The sequence below is a fragment of the Magallana gigas genome, chromosome 7 (assembly GCF_963853765.1).
Source record: "Magallana gigas chromosome 7, xbMagGiga1.1, whole genome shotgun sequence".
In the NCBI taxonomy this organism is placed as follows: Eukaryota; Metazoa; Mollusca; class Bivalvia; order Ostreida; family Ostreidae; genus Magallana; species Magallana gigas.
Window position 1 is genome coordinate 27,640,649 of NC_088859.1, and position 18,548 is coordinate 27,659,196.

The 18,548-nt window shown below is 34.3% G+C and overlaps 2 protein-coding genes across 3 annotated transcripts in view; one reads left to right on the forward strand and one right to left on the reverse strand.

Moving 5' to 3' along the window:
• The first annotated feature begins 156 nt into the window (after positions 1-156).
• On the forward strand, positions 157-3,848 carry LOC105325784 (leucine-rich repeat-containing protein 14). Its single transcript, XM_011425487.4, has 5 exons — positions 157-420; positions 961-1,204; positions 1,446-1,601; positions 1,895-2,070; positions 2,362-3,848. The coding sequence occupies exons 1-5, from the start codon at positions 208-210 to the stop codon at positions 3,148-3,150; spliced, it is 1,578 nt and encodes a 525-aa protein (XP_011423789.2). The 5' UTR covers positions 157-207; the 3' UTR covers positions 3,151-3,848.
• LOC105325783 (transmembrane protein 94) overlaps positions 3,607-18,548 on the reverse strand; it is a 44,224-nt gene continuing 29,282 nt past the window's right edge. For both annotated transcript variants that reach the window (XM_066067176.1, XM_066067174.1), the window contains exons 12-29: positions 16,503-16,568; positions 12,482-12,603; positions 12,077-12,170; positions 11,453-11,561; positions 10,760-10,862; positions 10,289-10,450; positions 9,590-9,770; positions 9,184-9,267; positions 8,534-9,076; positions 8,344-8,443; positions 7,811-7,919; positions 7,265-7,439; positions 6,523-6,768; positions 5,957-6,102; positions 5,710-5,804; positions 4,933-5,026; positions 4,396-4,563; positions 3,607-4,178 (exon numbers count right to left, since the gene is read on the reverse strand). In XM_066067176.1, coding sequence (XP_065923248.1) covers positions 4,106-4,178; positions 4,396-4,563; positions 4,933-5,026; positions 5,710-5,804; positions 5,957-6,102; positions 6,523-6,768; positions 7,265-7,439; positions 7,811-7,919; positions 8,344-8,443; positions 8,534-9,076; positions 9,184-9,267; positions 9,590-9,770; positions 10,289-10,450; positions 10,760-10,862; positions 11,453-11,561; positions 12,077-12,170; positions 12,482-12,603; positions 16,503-16,568 — 2,670 coding nt within the window. In that variant the 3' untranslated portion in view covers positions 3,607-4,105. The remainder of the gene's footprint in view (positions 4,179-4,395; positions 4,564-4,932; positions 5,027-5,709; positions 5,805-5,956; positions 6,103-6,522; positions 6,769-7,264; positions 7,440-7,810; positions 7,920-8,343; positions 8,444-8,533; positions 9,077-9,183; positions 9,268-9,589; positions 9,771-10,288; positions 10,451-10,759; positions 10,863-11,452; positions 11,562-12,076; positions 12,171-12,481; positions 12,604-16,502; positions 16,569-18,548) is intronic.

Genomic DNA, 18,548 nt, shown 5'->3' on the forward strand with positions numbered 1-18,548 from the left:
TAAGGTATCCCACAATTAGTAATACATCATTTTAGAAGCTCGTCTAGAAACACACTGACATGGATTTTATACTTCGCTGTCAATAAGCGACTGCAACACGAATGTTTAAAATATCGACATTTATAAGTATGAGTTAGTAAATTCCTGTGACACTTTTCAATGGTACTGATAATGGAATCACTCAATTAGTAGTCTGATACCTTAATCATGCAGACAACGCTTTGGTATGACAATTACCAGGGAGCGGTGTATCCTTTAGATCTACATGCTGCTCCAGCGATCGGTCGTTTCCAGAAATCGACGTCTTCTCTGGTTGAAACATGCTGCAAATTCATTGTGCGAGACTCAAACTTTACTTCATACATTGTTAACATTGTTCCAAAGGAGCTCCGAGTGTGTTTGATGAAAGAAGCTTTAAAGGTATGATTTGAATGCATGACCTTCTTCTGATAAACTTTTTTTGGTGACATTTTAGTGATTAATTATGCTGTCACAAACTTGAAATGTAAAATACATGGATTATAATTTATATCTTGGGGGAGTCAAGTGAAGAAGGAAGTCGTACCCAAACCGACTCGTTATTATCCGTTCTGTTACCCTCAGCGTTAGCATCACACTTGGCAACGGGTAACTCAACGAACTGTTACATGCGCATATATTATGTGCATACGATTCGCTGTAGAATTCAAATCATTCCTATAGAAGTCAGTTATATGTTGGAAATAATGCAAATAAATAATAAAAATTAAAGCAGTAAAGTTTTCTTTAAAATTAAGACAATCAGTATAATAAGATAGATAATGCCTGTTTGGGAGGGTAACAGTTGAAATTGACACCCTCGAAAACCTTGTCAACTTTCGCTTCGCGGAATGACCTATATTTTCAACATTGTTTTTTGCTAATTCAGTAAAATCGAAATTTAATGATTCTAAAATTTTTTATGGTGATTTTTTTTTTCAGGAGAACAAAGACAGAGCCATTGAAGTTTTGTTATCCAACTGGCACATGGAAGCGCTGGTTTTGAGAGAGCTTACTCCGAATATATTCACGTCGCTAAAACCTCTGCATGACACCTATTACCTCTCTGATATTGTAAGACAAGGACTGCGGTATACAACATGTCTGGCCCACACTTTTCTAGAATGTGTGAAGAAGAAGATGCCAACTAGGTTGCGCTATCTTGATTTGTCTGGATTTCCAACAGGTGTGTTATGTGTAGGCACTCATGTTCACGCATATGTACAATACTACTCTATGTATTGGTTAATTCTGATTATTAACTACGGGTTCATGTACATGCATTAAAACTATGATAATTTTTAATCAAAGGTTTATACATCTAATTATGAATTTAATTTGTCATTCCCTTTCATTGCTTGTATATTCACAATACATTTTACCTATTAGAATATCATGACAGCTGTTTGCAATTCTGTCCTTCACAGCTGAAGTCATCTTGTACTACCTCGCCACACACTGTATGCTTGCCCACAATGAGGCCCGACAGACCGCCATGGTCAACATGTACAACACTGCCATCCAGTACCTCCCAACCAACAGGACATCCATGCATGCCGATAACTGTCTGCCAGAGTCCGTGTGTAAGTTTCCTCCATGTTTACTGGAACTTGGGGAGGGGGGAATGAAATGCTTTAAATTTATTGATAATAAAGGTTAAAATTCTAGTATAGAGAGTGATGATTAGTATCTTTATAATAATCATCATTCTTTGGTAATTGCAATTTGCAACAATTAACTTATAAACTTTAAGTGTGAAGTAGCAAATGTACATTCACACTTCACAGGTATGAAAATATTAAGAAATTACAATGTAGATGTTTTAAAAAGAAATTCCGAGAAAAATGATCACCAGAATTATCAATCTGCTTTTCAGTGGTGATTAAACTCGATGCATTTGTGACATCAGACCAGACTCATGCTGAGTTGTGTAAAGCTTTGAAGGTGTCCGGATTTCCAGAGAGTAAACTGAGACTGTGCATTGAGAAATTGGATGCCACATGCCTTGGAGAACCCAAGATTACAATAATGTTGAAACAAATAGACAGAAGGGTAAGTATTGTAAATTTTGGGGTGATGGTATAAATTTTTCATTCATATTTGTGGCAATACATGTATAATAATCTGGTTCAGCTCAGGGATACAAAACTCTTTTAGCACTTTGTGGCAAAAGGCATGAAGAAGTTATGGTACTTGTCCATGTACTTACAATGTGTATTCATACAGACATATTTGTACACAATTTAAAAAAATTATAAATAATAAAGATGTTTGAGTCTTATGCACATTTCACATGAGTATTACCATATTTAGAGACTTGAAAACTTTTCCACTTCATTACAGTCTTTAAAAGGAATTAGACTCAAGTACAACTCATTAACTTGTGATGAATTCATCAAGATGGAACCAGAACTAAGAAGATTTGAGAATCTCACTGCCTTAGACCTGTCATGTAACACCATCCACCTTTATCAAAATGACACTGTCTGTGAAAGAATGTCAGAAACTCTATCCCTACTTCCACAACTTACAAGGCTTGATCTAAGCAACAATCGCATCAAAAACAGGCTGCGGCACATACTACAGAACATGAACCAATCGCTGAGGTACTTGAGACTCTGTGGATGCGGTCTGACCAATCTAGATTTGACCTATCTTGCCCATTCCCATCATGCCCCAGCACTCCAGGAAGTGGATATCAGCGAGAACACTTTAACGGCTTGTACTAGAAGTCTTGGTCAGTTTTTCTGTGAAGCTGGCTCTAGTCTGTGTGTGTTTGAAGCAGAAGATACAAAACTGACTGATGAGGTCTTGCTGATCCTTGTCCATCATTTTCGAAGCCTAAAAAACTTGTTGTACATGAATATTGCAGAAAATAACTTTAGCGCCAATACTCTTCAGTGTTTTATGCAGGTTTTTGCATCACTACCTGCAGTGACTACTGTGCGCATTCCATATTGTAGGGAATGCTATCGGTTGGATGAAACAATCACAGACGATATGATTAGCATGAGGAAAATGCAGTCTATCGTGGACCTTTATGCTGTGACTGATCAAGTCAGGGGCGAACACAAGGAAAGATTAAAAATTGTTGCCACTGAAATGTCAAGAATTGATATGGAACATATATAATGTATTTATTATAGATATTTATTACTGTAATTAAAATCTGATTTTTCTTTTAAATGATCAAAATAAAAAAAAAAACAAAGTACCAGTAGCTATAATTTTTTGTGTGTTTCAAATACATGGACTGTTATAGTGCATAATGAACAAAGTTAATGTCTTGGATTGACATGATCCCATAATAAATTTCTGACCAAAGATGAATATTTAAATAGGATTTGAAAGGCAGTACATGTCATGTAGATTACTAGTATCTGATGTTTTGTTTCATTTCTCCTTACAAAGCCACACTTTGGCATTACAACTCCTTCTTATGGATCATAATTGTAAATCAATCTTCCCTTTGAGTGACAATGGCAAGGTGTTTACTGCTGCTGCCACATTATCTCCCCTCCCTCTTTCTTTTAGCTTCCTATGGGGTTATGACTTCCAAAAGGATCAACCCAAACAAAACAAAGCAAACTGAGGTTTCATGTATTTTACAAGACATCGTCTTTTTATTGAAATTCATCAATATATTTTGTCAGTTTAATCTGTCCAATACATATAAATGCGAAATGTTTTGAGACCTTGTAGAAAAAAACCCATACATGTACATGTATAATAAACAGAAATTAAAACAACATATTTGTAATTTCACTGTATAACATCCAACATCCATGAAAAAGCAAAGACAATACTGCTAAAATAAAATTGAAATATAAAAGGAATTGTTAAAAATCGAGAACAAAATATTTTAATTAATAATGCTTTAACTTTTCTTTTGGCATCCTTCAAATGTAAACCTGTAATATGTCTAGTAAATAAATTATTTGGTTTATGTCTCTCTCCAAAAATATACAACAATTTTGCACTTTTTTCAGAACATACAAGTACACACATTTAGCCATCAAAACACACAACATCATACTGATTGCACCATACAATGTCTACAATATCACACAAATAAACTCAGTTGTAGTTAAAACGGAGAATTCATTCCCAATTTTGTTCCAAAGCTAAGCCTTCTTCTCTTCTGGTACCTAGAGTATAATCTACAAAGAAATACAAAAGAAATCAGACATGTATTTCTTGTGAAATTAAGGATTGTTACTTATTTACACAATAATATGAATGAAAATGCGCAATACCCCCGGTACAAGCAATTTAATCTCATTTCTTAAAACATAAAGACCTATGCTGACTGCAAGTTTCCCATAGTTGTTTTAATTAATTTTAAACAGAAAAATATTTGAGTTACAAAAAACTTACTTGACTTCACGCCTCTTAACCAGTTCATTTATGACCACAATGATGAGGGCGAAGGGCAGTCCTGTAGCATACACAGCTGGGTGAACATCCCCCAGGGACAGGGTGAAGGGCAGGCCGTCACTCCGAATCACAATATCACAGGCAAAGAACACACACTGAAACAACAGCCTGAAAACCAGAGCAACATTTCCTTAAATACACAGCACAAATTTGCATGAACAAACAAATACAAATTCGGACATTTCCTACTGTTCAATATAAAGTGAATCAAATCAGAATACATGTGTATACTTCTAAATAATTTTAAATCTATCAATATATAAAATTAATTTGTAGAATGTCCCTCCACAACAAGTTAGAGTATTCAATGTATTTAATTATTCTGTATCATTATTTTCTGCATGATTTGAATGTGAAAGCTTGATCGTAGAAGAAGACCAAGTCTGATAAAGTACAGACACATGTAGTATGTTAAGTATAGAGACATACAGACAGTACACTACATGTACCAGTATGTAAACATTATTTGAGACTTACACTGCTGGGACAGCGACACGCCAGACTTTGTTGGTGGTGGGCAACTGCTGCCAGAGGGGGTCCGACCAGTGGACAAAGCTCACTGATATAGAAGCTACAACAATCAGTACATCGAATCATTATACTGGGGGACAAAGCTCAACGATATAGTAGCTACAACAATCAGTACATCGAATCATTATACATGTACTGGGGGACAAGGCTCAACGATATAGTAGCTACAACAATCAGTACATAGTATCATTGTATGGTACATGTGTATTGTCACATCAGTGGTAATTACGGTAACAACCTACATGCAAGACTTGCAGTGGATTTTCTGATGATGTGCTTTAATACATGTGCACATTTACAACTGCAAATATGTTTCCTTTTATGAACCTATAGAATATCTAAAAAAGTTTAATTTGTGTAAACTTTTCCATGACATCACAATGATTACCACACACACTTATTGTTTCCATTATTTTATACTAAAAACATACTTATATCAATGTATTTTATAACAATTTGTCTGTTTTTAACATAAATATAAGTAATAAACAGCATTTTTAAAAAGTTCACCGTGATATGATAGTATGAGATCAAATCTTCTGAAAAGCCCTTTTGGATTCACAAGATTTGATCATGGGAACAAGTTCATATCCTGGTGAACTTTATATAACTTGCTTTTAATCTCTTAAATGAACTGCAGTTTTATCAATATTCATTAAACTCAATTTAGAAGGTCGAAAACGACCAACATATCATTCAACAATATAGTTCGGAAACACTTACCAAAATATAAAACCAGTAAAAAGAGGAGTATATTTTGAGCCACAACAAGACCCCCGGAATACTTTTCATACCACGTTACAGTTCCATTCTGAGGGCTTCAAAATAATAAGAAGACAAGCTATTAATTAAATACCCTGTAAAGGACATATAATATCACATTAATATTTTTTCATAACTAGAAATTAATTCTGTTTTTTTTAAATAAATTAATGTTTTAATCAAACAGATTTATTCCCCTTTTACTTACCTAAAACTAAATATTGCACACGAGTATGGAAAGTCTGTAGAAACGCTCTCACAAAAAGAGTGGAGTGTAAATGTATAACAAAATAAGCACACTAAAATGGCCGGTAAAAATCTCACACAGTAGTAGCAAATAAACTGGAATATCATCTGAAAAACAAAACAGACAAAAAAAAGTCATCAAATGAGTAATTTCAATATACATGTACCGTAGTTATTATCAAATATCAAAGGTTAACTGCATGTATGCTGGTACATTCAAGGTAATGTAGAATCATTAGACCTCGTTGGAACTATTGTTTCATATACAGTAAAACACGCTTATAAGTGCCAGGGATGGGCGATTTTACTTTGCTATAAGCGTAATTCGTTATATCTGTCAATTTATTTTTACACATTCAGGAGGAAATACTGGTCATTTCAAGGATTATCAAGTATGATTAATGATTTCTAATGTAAAACTTTCATCATTTTGGGGGAATATAAACTCATTGGTGACGGTGTACCAACAAAATCCATAAGAGCTGAGACACTGCAAATTCTACTGATTCCACAGTAATATAAGCATACCTCTATGGTAATATTCTTGGGATATTTGACTGTGGCATTGTTCATGATTCGGAAGTCCACCGCATTACCCATCATGCTGAGGCTGATGAGGGGGATGACGAAGATGAGAAGCCACAACAACTGCTGGGGGGCAAGGACAGGGGGGAGGAGAAGGAGGGAGGCCAGGACTTGGACCAAGGTCACAGACAGGTGATAACACAGCATCAGATAGAACGTGTTCTTCAGGGACAGAAGGAAAGTTCGAGCCTGAAAAATATGACAACAGTTTCAATTCAATTACTGTGTTATCATAAATATGATTTTTTTCTTGAGCATAAGTAAAAAAAAACAACACAACTCATATCTGATAATTCTTTACAGTTTTAATAGTTTAAGATACAATTGTTAGGAATAAATAAAGTGCCAAGGACCATTAATTTTTATCAGATATACTTTAAAAAAATGATAAGTACACTTTGTGTGGTATTCCATACATGTTTATGGCAGATAATTAAAAGTAAATTAATCTTCTGAGTACGGTATTATTTAAAATGACTATCTAGTATCTAGCTATTTCCTTAAAAACCTAAAGGCTTATCATACATGATTGTGAACTTCTACAATTTTTCATACTAATTTCTTCCAAAGCTAGACAATACTTCTCTTTAGGATCATAACCACCCACTCCTATCTCTGTAAACTTAATGTGTAGTGCGCACTTCAGCAACTACATGTATGTACCTGTGTACTTGGTATTTCTTACCTCTGTGACGAGTTGGATCACTCCAATATTGTCTTTGTACTTGAAGACGAGTGGACAGGGCAGGCTGATGAGTGAGGCAGCCACAGCCATTGGGGACAGAGGGTCGTCCCTGCACTGGGTCAGCGTGGAGGCGTTCCTGGCACACACCAAGGGGTACAGGGGCTCCACCGCCATACTGTTAAAATATGCAAATCAAACTCTTTCACAAATACATACTGTTATACTTAAATTGTTGAAGAAAGAAACATCTTTCTAAAAGGTTACTGAAAACCACTGGTAAATGAATTTAGAGCCGAAATATTTCTTTTATTTAATTCATTCATAGTTTATAGTTTTTTCATCAATTTCATCACTGCATTTAACAAAAGTTTGCCTGACAACAGTAAAGATAATCCTATAAATGGTACACATATTAATAATTTGTCCAAATTCTACATGAATCTCATTTCAAACATTCATTAACTTTTCAAAAATATAACAATTCATGGATATAAGTCTCTGCATTGCCTCCGTAATTACAGGTACAAAGCTACTCTCCGTTCTTACCTGCAGTCTGCCTGCAGAAAGAGGTCGACGTTTTCAATGTTGAGATTACTGCCAGTACAGACCACCACCTCCCCATGTTCCTGCATGATCTCCATCATCTCACGCGTCGCTGTAAAGGAGGACCTCAGTGTTATGTTTAAATGTGCTATGTACCTCAAAAAGGAGATAACTTACTAATATTTAGATTTATGTATAAAATTGTAAATTTCAGGATGATAAGTTGCTTAGTTTTTCTCCACAAGGTACATTTGTATGATAAGATTGTATGCATTAGATTTACACTTATTTGTGGAAAATATGTCCCAAAGAACTATATACGTTAGTATCATATATTCAGTGAAAATGATAAAAAAGAAAAAATGTCCAAGAGACCACATAAAAAGGTGATGAAAAAGGAAAACAGTTGAGATTGTCTTTCTTCTGAGCATTATTGGCACTTTAAGAATTACCTAAAATGCATTCAAATGATAACACAATTTGTTCGGTACATGTTTTACAAATAAATCATGAACATATAGGTCCTTAGTACTTACTTTCTGTGGTACAGTCTGTGAAGAGATTCACTAACAAAGGAACATTGTCCACATTTTCCAAATGAGGTCGAATATTTTCTATTCCTTTTGGTAACCTAGCCTGCAAATCAAGTAAAAGATGTCAAAATTTTATCCATTCAAAATATCTAGAAAAAGAGTGAAAATGTGAACATTCAAATAAAAGTTTTACCCTGTTGTCAAGTGCACCAGTTAAACTGTCATCAGTCAAGTAACTGGAGGCATTTCTACTTGCACTGCCCATGTTATCAGAATTCTGATTGGTCCATTCATAAGACTTCAAAATCACTTCCCCCTCCTCTTCATAGTTTAAGGGAGTGTTCTCATTGACAATGCTCTCTGGGGGACTGTTACTCCCATGGTTCTGGCTATCAGTGGGAACCAGCGGCTCACAATGATGTTCACTCAGGAACCGCTGCCGCTGCTTGCCATTGTTAACATCCGACATCTGGAACCTTACTTGAGAAGAGTCCAAGTTGACGACACTCGGTGCACTGTGGCTGCGAGATCTAATGGACTCCTGTGACTGAAAGAGTCGGGCACAGGCATTTGTTTCACGGGCGGCTGTGTCCGAGGAGTGGCGACTTGAATAGCGATTGGAGAGCTCCATCTGCGAGACTGAAGCACTGGTGGGGGCTGTTCCTACCCCCAAATCTGACCGCAGGGAAATGTGGCAGTTCCAACCAGCCTCTAGTCCCATCTTCTCTGAGAACACCTGTTAAAATTCCATGCAGACACTTGTTGCACTCTCTGCTTATGTTTAGACTAGACAAACTCATAATGCAAATGTACATTTTAAAAAGAAAAGTAACTCTGACTTACTCTGCTTCTAACTTCATTTTCTTGAGAGAAATGGACAAATCTGATGCAAGCAATTTCCAATTTGTCAATAAGCTGAACAAAATCCTGTAAAAATTAAACACTACCATTAAATCAGCAACATTTATGAATACTATGGTATCAGTTTTTGGGGTTTTTCTTTTAATCAAAAGATGAGTAGTAAATGTTATTGTACTGCAAAAAAATATACCTAAACACTTGTATTGTAAGGAAGGTTTGTGCCATTTAAGCAGGTAATCATGCAAATAAGAATAATAACATAAATCTAACTTCAATTTTAGTCAAAACAAATTTCTTTTTACCGGTGTACATTAAGGTAGCTATCTCTTTTAGTGGGCTATGTGTTACGACTCCATCAGACTTACTACAAGTTAGTGTACAGTGGTACCTGTCTGGCCTGGTACTGCATGGTGACCATCCCAATGAACACCTGGTTACTCTGGGCCTGACAGCAGCCAACCGTGTCCTCCACGGACGAGGTGCTCGTGTTGTCAAACAACGAGTCCATGCTGAAGGCCCGCGACTCCTTCCACAGGTGAGAATCGTAGGGCAGGTCCGTGTCTGATGTTCTGTCATGAAGGAGAGGTATCTTTATTATTTTTATAAAGGGGGAAAAATAAAAAAAATTGAAAATTTGCTTATTTAACAAAATGAGCACAACTTTTGAACAAACAAGTCTTGCAAGTTAACGAATGGCAAAAGCTTGTTTATTAATAGTCATACTATTTGATTATCAATCTTCAGAGTAAAATAGTAAAACATTTAAATATTTTTACATTTCATCCCCATCCCCATAAAGAGATCTGCATATTCAAACAATCCCTTCTACCAATGGAATCAATCTAGACTTCATGTTAACACATTGAACTGTTTTTGAAAATTCATTGTTTTGAGTTTAAATTCCTATATTAATGAAAATGTTTCACTGAACATATTTGTCATGTGTCCAAGTTGTCCAACATGTGTCTCATCTCTAACAATCAAACTCTATCAAAACTACATGGATGTTTTCCCCATAATAAGCCATCGATCAGCTTTTTCTGACCAAAAACTGTATTTCTGCATTACCATTCACATAGAGACTTACAGTGACACAGTGGTTGGCTCCTGAATGCTGGACCAGTACTGGGGGACCTGTATAAAGTTCTCACAAAGGTGGGGGGAGATGTACTGGGTCAGAGGTCGGTAACTAAAGGCCGTACAGTAGGCAGCCATGCTGGATCGGTGGTAGAAATCCAAGACCTTCTTCCTGCAAAATATAAAACCAACACCAACCATACATTACATCACCATACAATAAATGTGTTATATATGGCAGTGTCTGATATTGAACAAATGTTCTGTTATACAAATTGAATACATCGCTAAATGTTAATTGAGCAATTAAGTAATGGGTATGTAAATGTGTACATTCTAAAATTTGCTAATTCAAATCCACACAAACTTGATAAATTGATTTTTCCAAAATACAGTAAATGCTAAATATAATGCGTTTACTGTACATAGGTTATTTTATGAGAATTCATTGCATTAATAATTTTTGATTCTATATTGTAACCTGTCATTTTCCGTCAGTGGACACACATCCTCTCCATTCCAGTAATCACTGCAACAGTCCACTAGGATGTCCCCTGTCCCCTGGGAAAAGATCTGGCTAGACCCTGAAAGAATAAAAATATTCAAATTCATGACTACCAGTACTGGTACAATTGGTACAACTTAATCTTTTGAGAGCTTAATATTACTACAATGTACCAGAATCAGTTAAGAGAGTTATTTCTGTGCTGTTCATTAATCTTTGATGATAAAAGTTAATCAACATGCTTTTATTATTCATGTACCGTACTGTGAACAATGTAAGAATTTTAGGTAGGGATATACATGTTCAGTTGCCACACAGAGTCCATCCCTGACCACACTAGCTCAGTAACTGGCGCAGAAAGTGATTGTTCCTTTAACAGGAGGTGGTACAGTATACAGGGAAATATTTGCCCTGTTTAATTTTCGCCCCTTTAAGACAAATAAGGTGAGGTGAGGTGAAAAATAGGGCAAAAATAACTCTGTATACAGTAATAGATCTATAAGATAACACCTTAAAAATTGAGACCCCATCTCTACCATGATTGTGACAAGATCAAGAAACCTTGTTGCTTACAGTACACAGTATTGGTTCTTATGGCGTATTAGTATCACATAACATTTTTTTTCCATCAGAATGAATATAGCTATAATTGTAACACAATATAGGTACCTGACATCTTCTCCTTCATAACCACAGAGAACATGTTGGGCATTGGGATCTGGTGGTGAACAAACGACTTGGCTCTGTGCACCTTAGCTTTGGCAGACTCTTCAGGGGACTGTAATTCAAAGATTTGAAATCAAAATTTTGCTCGTACATTGTGTTTTATACAAATATAAGAACTACAAGTAAATGCTTGTTTCAAAAATCTGTATAAGAACAGTTTACTAAAATGAATAGTCTTCCTTATCATGCACTTATAGATTTTACTTTCTGTATACCAGTAATATTTTTTTCTCAAGAGGTGTTATGTTATGATTATAAGTGATCTATAAAATGGATTGAATGTATATGGATATATATTAAAGATTAGTGACATAAAAAACTTAAAGCAGATACGTTCATGTACAAGAATAAAGCTTTAAAAAACTATTCTACTATTCTACTGTGGATCAGTAAACAGTTATAAAATACAGCTCTTGAAGTATTTCGAAGTCAATGAACTTTTTCTCAATTGTGATGCACAATTATTTATGCACATTTGATGTGATGAATTACAGGCACTAAGCAACAAATGTCAACTGGGATAAATGGTGACCGACTCCGGTAAAATGAACGGGATATGGTACGTACCACCTGTCGGTAAACACCGAGAATTCTGTCCAATGAAAATCCGTCCAATGCTTTCTCGGTGAACCCGATCTGTCGAGCCAATTCGCACAGACATCTTGGAAAGAAAAAACAAATGTGCTAATTAAATATCAGATTCATAATAATCAATCAATTATCCATTTTTGACATTTTCCTGTATTTTGTGTACTAGTATATGCATATCGATGTAATAGGGTAAGGCCTCTTAATATTAGATTCATAAATATCAATCACCAATTTTCATTTACCCTGGTATTTTTTTTTGTGGTATACATGTTACTCTGTATAGAAAAAGGGAGTAAAAATGAGGGGAGGAGGGTGTTGAGATCCTCTACAGTGAGTATTTAATAATTTAAATGCCCTTGTCTCTATATCCTATTACGGTACCTTCTATTGACCACTGCCACTGTGTCCTCATTAGCCAGGGCCTCGGAAGCGACGTGGTCCGTGAACTTTGTGTACAAATCCACGGTCTTGCCATTGCAGGTGTTAGCAAGGATATTCAGACCCTGAAACGCACAAACGAAATTCAATAGTTAATTAGACCAACGCCAATCCTTCATAATGAGGTTTATTGTAAGAAGATATCGCATTGTTACATCAGACACCTGTGTTGTACTCTTTATAACTCAAAAATAATTCCTTCAGCCATCGAACATGCACAGTCCTCTTCCAAGTAAACAAATGAGGTTTTCTTTTTTTTCAATTTTTTTTTCTTTTCAGTCATTTTATGTAAATTTATTTCTTTTTTTATCATACCCTTCATCAAGTCCAATAAAGATCAAGACATACCATGGTAATTATTTTTGGGGGAAAATCAAGTTGTGTTGAAATTTGAGAATTAAAAGAAAATTAATACTATTTATTAGGTCTTAGCAAATGTATGGGATATTATTATCATCTACAAACTATCAATTAACTAATGCACCCTGTCAAAGAGGGAACAAAATGAATGAGTAAAGACAAAGTGTATTTGTGTATCAACAATATTCATAAGTGGCATTAATTGTAAACATATATGTTTACATGATCCAGCAATTAATTAAAAAAAAAAGTTAAAAAGAAAAATCGAAATTTGCATACTGGTCCCATTATGACTACTAGCAGACATTTTCTATCAATTATTTATTTCTGTAGTTTCACTTCATGTTGTGGTGTGGGTGAGATGTACGTACTGAATGACATTTCCTATCTGTAACTTAATACATAGATTATCAATCTTGAACTCCTACTTCTTTGAACAACAGCTTGGGATAGGAAAGGGCAGGGGGTGTGAATGTGTGGGTGGGTGGGTGTGTAAATTAATTCTTAAACGTCAAACAAGAGTGAAACTCAAACCTGAGAGCTCTTGACAATTAAGCTTTAATTATTTATACTGAAAACCATCAAATGATATCAATACAGTATTGAATGTCTGTGAAATACTGAATATTAATCTACAATATGAGCTCAACTTAAACAAATATCATAAGTGGTAATCTGCATGGAAATTTAAGGAATGATCATTGATTTTCCTGCACATATTGCTGAGACATCAATTATGTTTTAAAAGAACTCCAAGATGTCATAAAGTAGCTACTTAATTTGAAAACAACCTGAACCCTGTATCATGCTAGTTGATTCAATAAGATTATAATATTTTATGAGGATGACACCCATTTTTAGAGCTAAATCATCACTTACTTTTATGTACTGATCTGCCAAAAATAATTTTACAGTTTTTAAGAAAATTAATCCATTTGTTTTCTTTCTCTCTTAAAAGATTATATTGATGATATTAAGGAAAAAATATAACTTTCATGTGATATCTAAAAAATTTTATGTACATATTATCGGTAACTAAACAACAAGATTTTTTTCAAAAAAAAATTTCTGTTTTTTTTTTAACAATTATACTCGCTTTGAATAATTATCTCCTGTAAATCTTTATATGTCCTCTCCTCAAATACAATGCAACTCATTAAACTTTTAAAACATGCATGCATACAATTTCTGATAAAAAAAAAAAAAATCCCCGAGATGAAAGACCCATTAAGAATAACTTTTCTCACGTGTTATTAATTTTTTTCCTGGTAAAAATATAAATATTTTAAAAATAAACCATAAGGATGCATAATTTACTGAGTCAGTTTATCCTGTTCCGAATTTTGTGACTCTTATCACTGAATTTATTAACCGACAAAGCCATTTATTATTTTAGGCAGCTATTGTGGGTCAAATGATGTAATGGTGTCACAGGCGAGCAATCACCTTTTTTTTTCCCTTCACACTAAGTCCTGTACTTCTATCCAATTCTAACCAAAAAGAGCACTTTACCAGGAGTACAGAGGGTCCCTAATAGTACAGTGTCTCATTCTTAAAGTACGACTTCCCTACTTATTCCATTTTTCACCATAGGGTATAGCAGGGTGGATGTCATGGTTTAAAAGTGGGTGAATCCATTGTGGTCTGATGAACTCTTCATACAAAATGTACTCCTAATATATGCTCGACTAACGGAGAAAGAGATAAAAGGACATTTTTGCACTGGACTGCCCTACTAAATACGCAGTTTGAGCTAGGACAATTAAGTGAACAGCCCATTAAAGTTCTGGTTACACATAAAAGTCCTTGTCTGAATTCCCTGCTAAAGTTTTCTGTATAACCTTTTCAAATTATCAAGGAATGCTGTATTCCCATGAGAAATATTTTCCTTATTTCATTTAATAAAATACACTTAGATGTAAAATTAATGGGTTAACAGGACTGCATGTATCACATCTTTCGTAATGTGTGCTCTTAGTAATGCATAACATAAAAAATGTTTCAGCTAACAGCCAGTAACAATATTTTTTTTTAATCTTCCCCATTTCTCCTAGCTGATATCATATTTAATTTCCTTAAGTAACAAATGAAACAAAATTTGCACTCAGTGCGACTTGAACTTTTAACCTATATACTGTTAATGTACTGTACTGTATATAGTCCTCATCTTGCTTGCACTTTGTAACTATACAATGCCCTTATCATTTTTGTCGTTTAAACTAAAACAAACAATGAAATCTAGATCAACTCAAATAGCTTTTAACAAAATGTCCTTTTAGTGCAGGCCAGTTATTTCAAAATTAAAATGTTAAATCCCTTAGGTTTTTTTTCACAATTAATTTAAACCTTAAAGCCATCAAACAACTATGTATGCAGTCATGTATAAAATTACGATTGTCAATAGGATCTATCCAGAATATTTGTTTTTTAATTTGATCCTCTCAAGCCAAAAGAATCATGCTGAATCAAGATAGTTTATGTAATATATGGAGATTTGAAAAAAAAAAATATCTTTGTAGTGATTTGATCTATAAAAAATATATTTTCTATGAAAAAAGTAATTATCACAAAATGTTGCCCTTTTAAATTTTGGGTTTTTTGTTTAAGGCCCCTCCCCCTTTTCTGGTTTTAATTTTTTGAAATTTACATTGTGGAGAGGGTGTAATGAAATGAAAAATTTTGGCTGGTTTAAAAGTGTCTTATGATAAGTTTAACAAGAATAATTGCATCATTAATGAAGTTCAAATTTATCCACTGCATCATCAAAGGACTTTGATATGAATTTAATGTAGACAATTTATGTAATAGCTAGCAATTTTCGCTGGCTTTGCATTTTCAAATTTAGAATTACTTTAAATGTAAATTGGTGTCATCTAAAATCTTTTATTGTCAAATTCTGCTCTATTAACATTCAGATGCGAATTCAGATATTCTGCTTCCATACGATAACAAGTCATTAAGGAATAAAAATAAATTTGCACTTTCAGCGTTATTTTTTTCCCATTTTTGTTGGTCTATTTCATTTGAAAACGACAAAATTTTTGTGGAATATTCCATTATCTATAGTACAAATATGTCATGTTTTAAAAACTGGACTATTCCATCTAAGTTAGACTGTCCCATTTTTTTTGCCTTGTTACAAGTGGATGATTCCATTGATAAAAAATGGGACGTTCCGATCAGGAGATTAAGGGTTAAACCAAGTTACTCTCAGTAGTTGGTCTGCATTAATCATCCTCATTATGTATCACTTCCTAATCACTTGTACTTTAAAATTCAACGCAGACAATGTCTAGCCTGATCGGGTTAGGGACGTATATATACTATACATCCCTGTATGGTCTGGCCTTTTGAACAATACATGTATCAGATTAATTTTAACTTAGATCTATAGCCCTCATCCCCTCGTTAATTTTCTAATGGAAGGTGCCTGATAAAAATCTTTTCAATCCATTTAATTGATGAATTGAAAATTTGTTTAATTGAAAAAAAAAGAAAAGAAAGTGATAGATATAACTATGTCGTTTGACTCTGTTAGAACACCACCACCATCCCATCCGATCAAATAACAAGCACCACTGTATTTTAAATTTTTGTAACCTACCAGAGGCTTCAAAGATGACAGGTACTTCATCCAGCTTGGGTCGTCAAATTGAAGTTCAAAAGCATTCTAGAAAAGAGATGGAGAAAAATTAATATCCTCGGAATTATCTTAACATTTATTCATTTCATAAATTCTTCATGTCTTTTCCAAAATATTTATTTCAAATAATGAAGTACAATGTATGGGAAAGTAAACTAGCTAGGTTTTAACTATCATGGTAAATATAAGGAACAGTTCTCATATTTAATATCGACCTTTTTTTATTGATTTTAAAAACCTTTAGTACCGAGTGCCAGAAACAAGTATGGAACTATTTATCAAAGAAAGATTCCATAATAAGGACAAGTGTCCTTGTTTCAGCATTTTCTAACTGCATAATACAATGATTGTACTGTCTGTTCAGTCAAAATCTGAGCCTCGAGCCTCGATCAGCCTAAATCCAAATACTTTCAGTTTCCAACAAATATTGATACTAAGAAATCTGTTCTGAACATTTATCTGCTATTTCCGTCTCAAAACGTGTCACCCTATGTTTAAAGAAGGAAAGGTTTACAGATAAATCCTTGAAGTGCTAAGCTTATTAAGAGCACAATCTATACAGAAATAACCTTCATCAGATCTGAATCGGAAAAAAACAAAAAAACTTGTATAACACAAGTATAAATCAAGATCTATCAATAGCAGTACTAGCTAGTACAATCATTATAGCAATACAATATCATAACTGTACAGTTATACCAGAAATATCAAAGAAGTGCAATTACACAATGAAATATAATGTGTACAAATCAATTCCATATAGCAATACAATATCTTAATAGCTAGATCCAGAAAATTTCTTTCGGGGGATGGGGGTCTGAGGGATATTTTAAGCTTAAGAGGGGGAGGTCCAAGGCATATTTTTGGAAATTTGAATTGTCTAGGGTGGTCGAGACCCCCAACCCTTAGATCCGCACATGACATTATACAAAACAATGGAGTACTGTGTACAATTATACTATTATATGTATACATGGATTGTAATGATATTTCTAACCTGTGGTTCTTGTAATGGTATGATGTATTTCTTCAGTTGGCATAATTTTTATTGGTACCGTTGTTGTACATCTACAGTATTGTAGTGTACTAGCTGGTTTGGTAATTTGTATTGCTATGATATTTCTTGTCAAAGCAATGTTAAAGAACACAAATAATTATCATAGCAGTCGAACCATATTAATAGTTTTACACAAAAAATATGCATTCAAGTCCAAACAATTTAAACACAAGGAATTAATATCCGCGTAAAATCGTGAGAAGCGCATCTCATGAATTTTAAAATCTCGCTTTTATTTTTTGGACATGTAGACGACATGAAACTATGATAAAAATTTGACATTCCCAGTTTTGTGTTCTAGCGATTTGATGGAAAATGGCTGAATCCCATTAAAATTAGATCTTTAATCTGCTCCAACTACCCCGGTAGATTGCTACACAAAAGTCACTGAATTTAACCTTAATAATGAAAGGGGTTTCGTTAGAGTAATCTTATGTAATTACTAACCCCCACAAAAAATTTTTACAATAAATATTCTTCATTTAAATTAAATATTCGTTATTTTGTTTGTGCAGAGATCTAGTTGGAGTGGATCAAAGATCTGATTTTACTTAGATTGGAGTCCAAGTACATGTATATGTGTACTTATAAAAATCACAACAACAGTACAAGTATACCAAGGAACATTATTAGCGTACAAGTACCGTATACAGCGAAAGAGTACATGATGCTTGCATGTACTTTATGTACAAGACCATTTCTCCCCTGAACTGCATATACTTGCAGGGTGCATATCAAACTTCTAAATAAAAGTACATTGGCAAGGCATGTGAATTAAACATTAGATTTCTTCCCCTGCAGGGATATCATATAATGACTGCAATTTGCCGCACTTCAAGACGAGAGAATTTTCCCATCTGAGAAACAAACAATTTTGAATCTTGACAACAATCAATGAGGCCAGCGAGAATATCTCTAGGACAAAATAACAGATGGTGCAGAGCACTTGG

What these genes read in the sequence shown, in the direction of transcription:
- LOC105325784 (XM_011425487.4), top strand. Translation starts at nt 208, where the DNA reads ATGCAGACAACGCTTTGGTATGACAATTACCAGGGAGCGGTGTATCCT. An exon ending in TGATGAAAGAAGCTTTAAAG is followed by an intron (nt 421 to 960) that starts GTATGATTTGAA and finishes TTTTTTTTTCAG; the next exon opens with GAGAACAAAGACAGAGCCAT. An exon ending in CTGTCTGCCAGAGTCCGTGT is followed by an intron (nt 1,602 to 1,894) that starts GTAAGTTTCCTC and finishes TCTGCTTTTCAG; the next exon opens with TGGTGATTAAACTCGATGCA.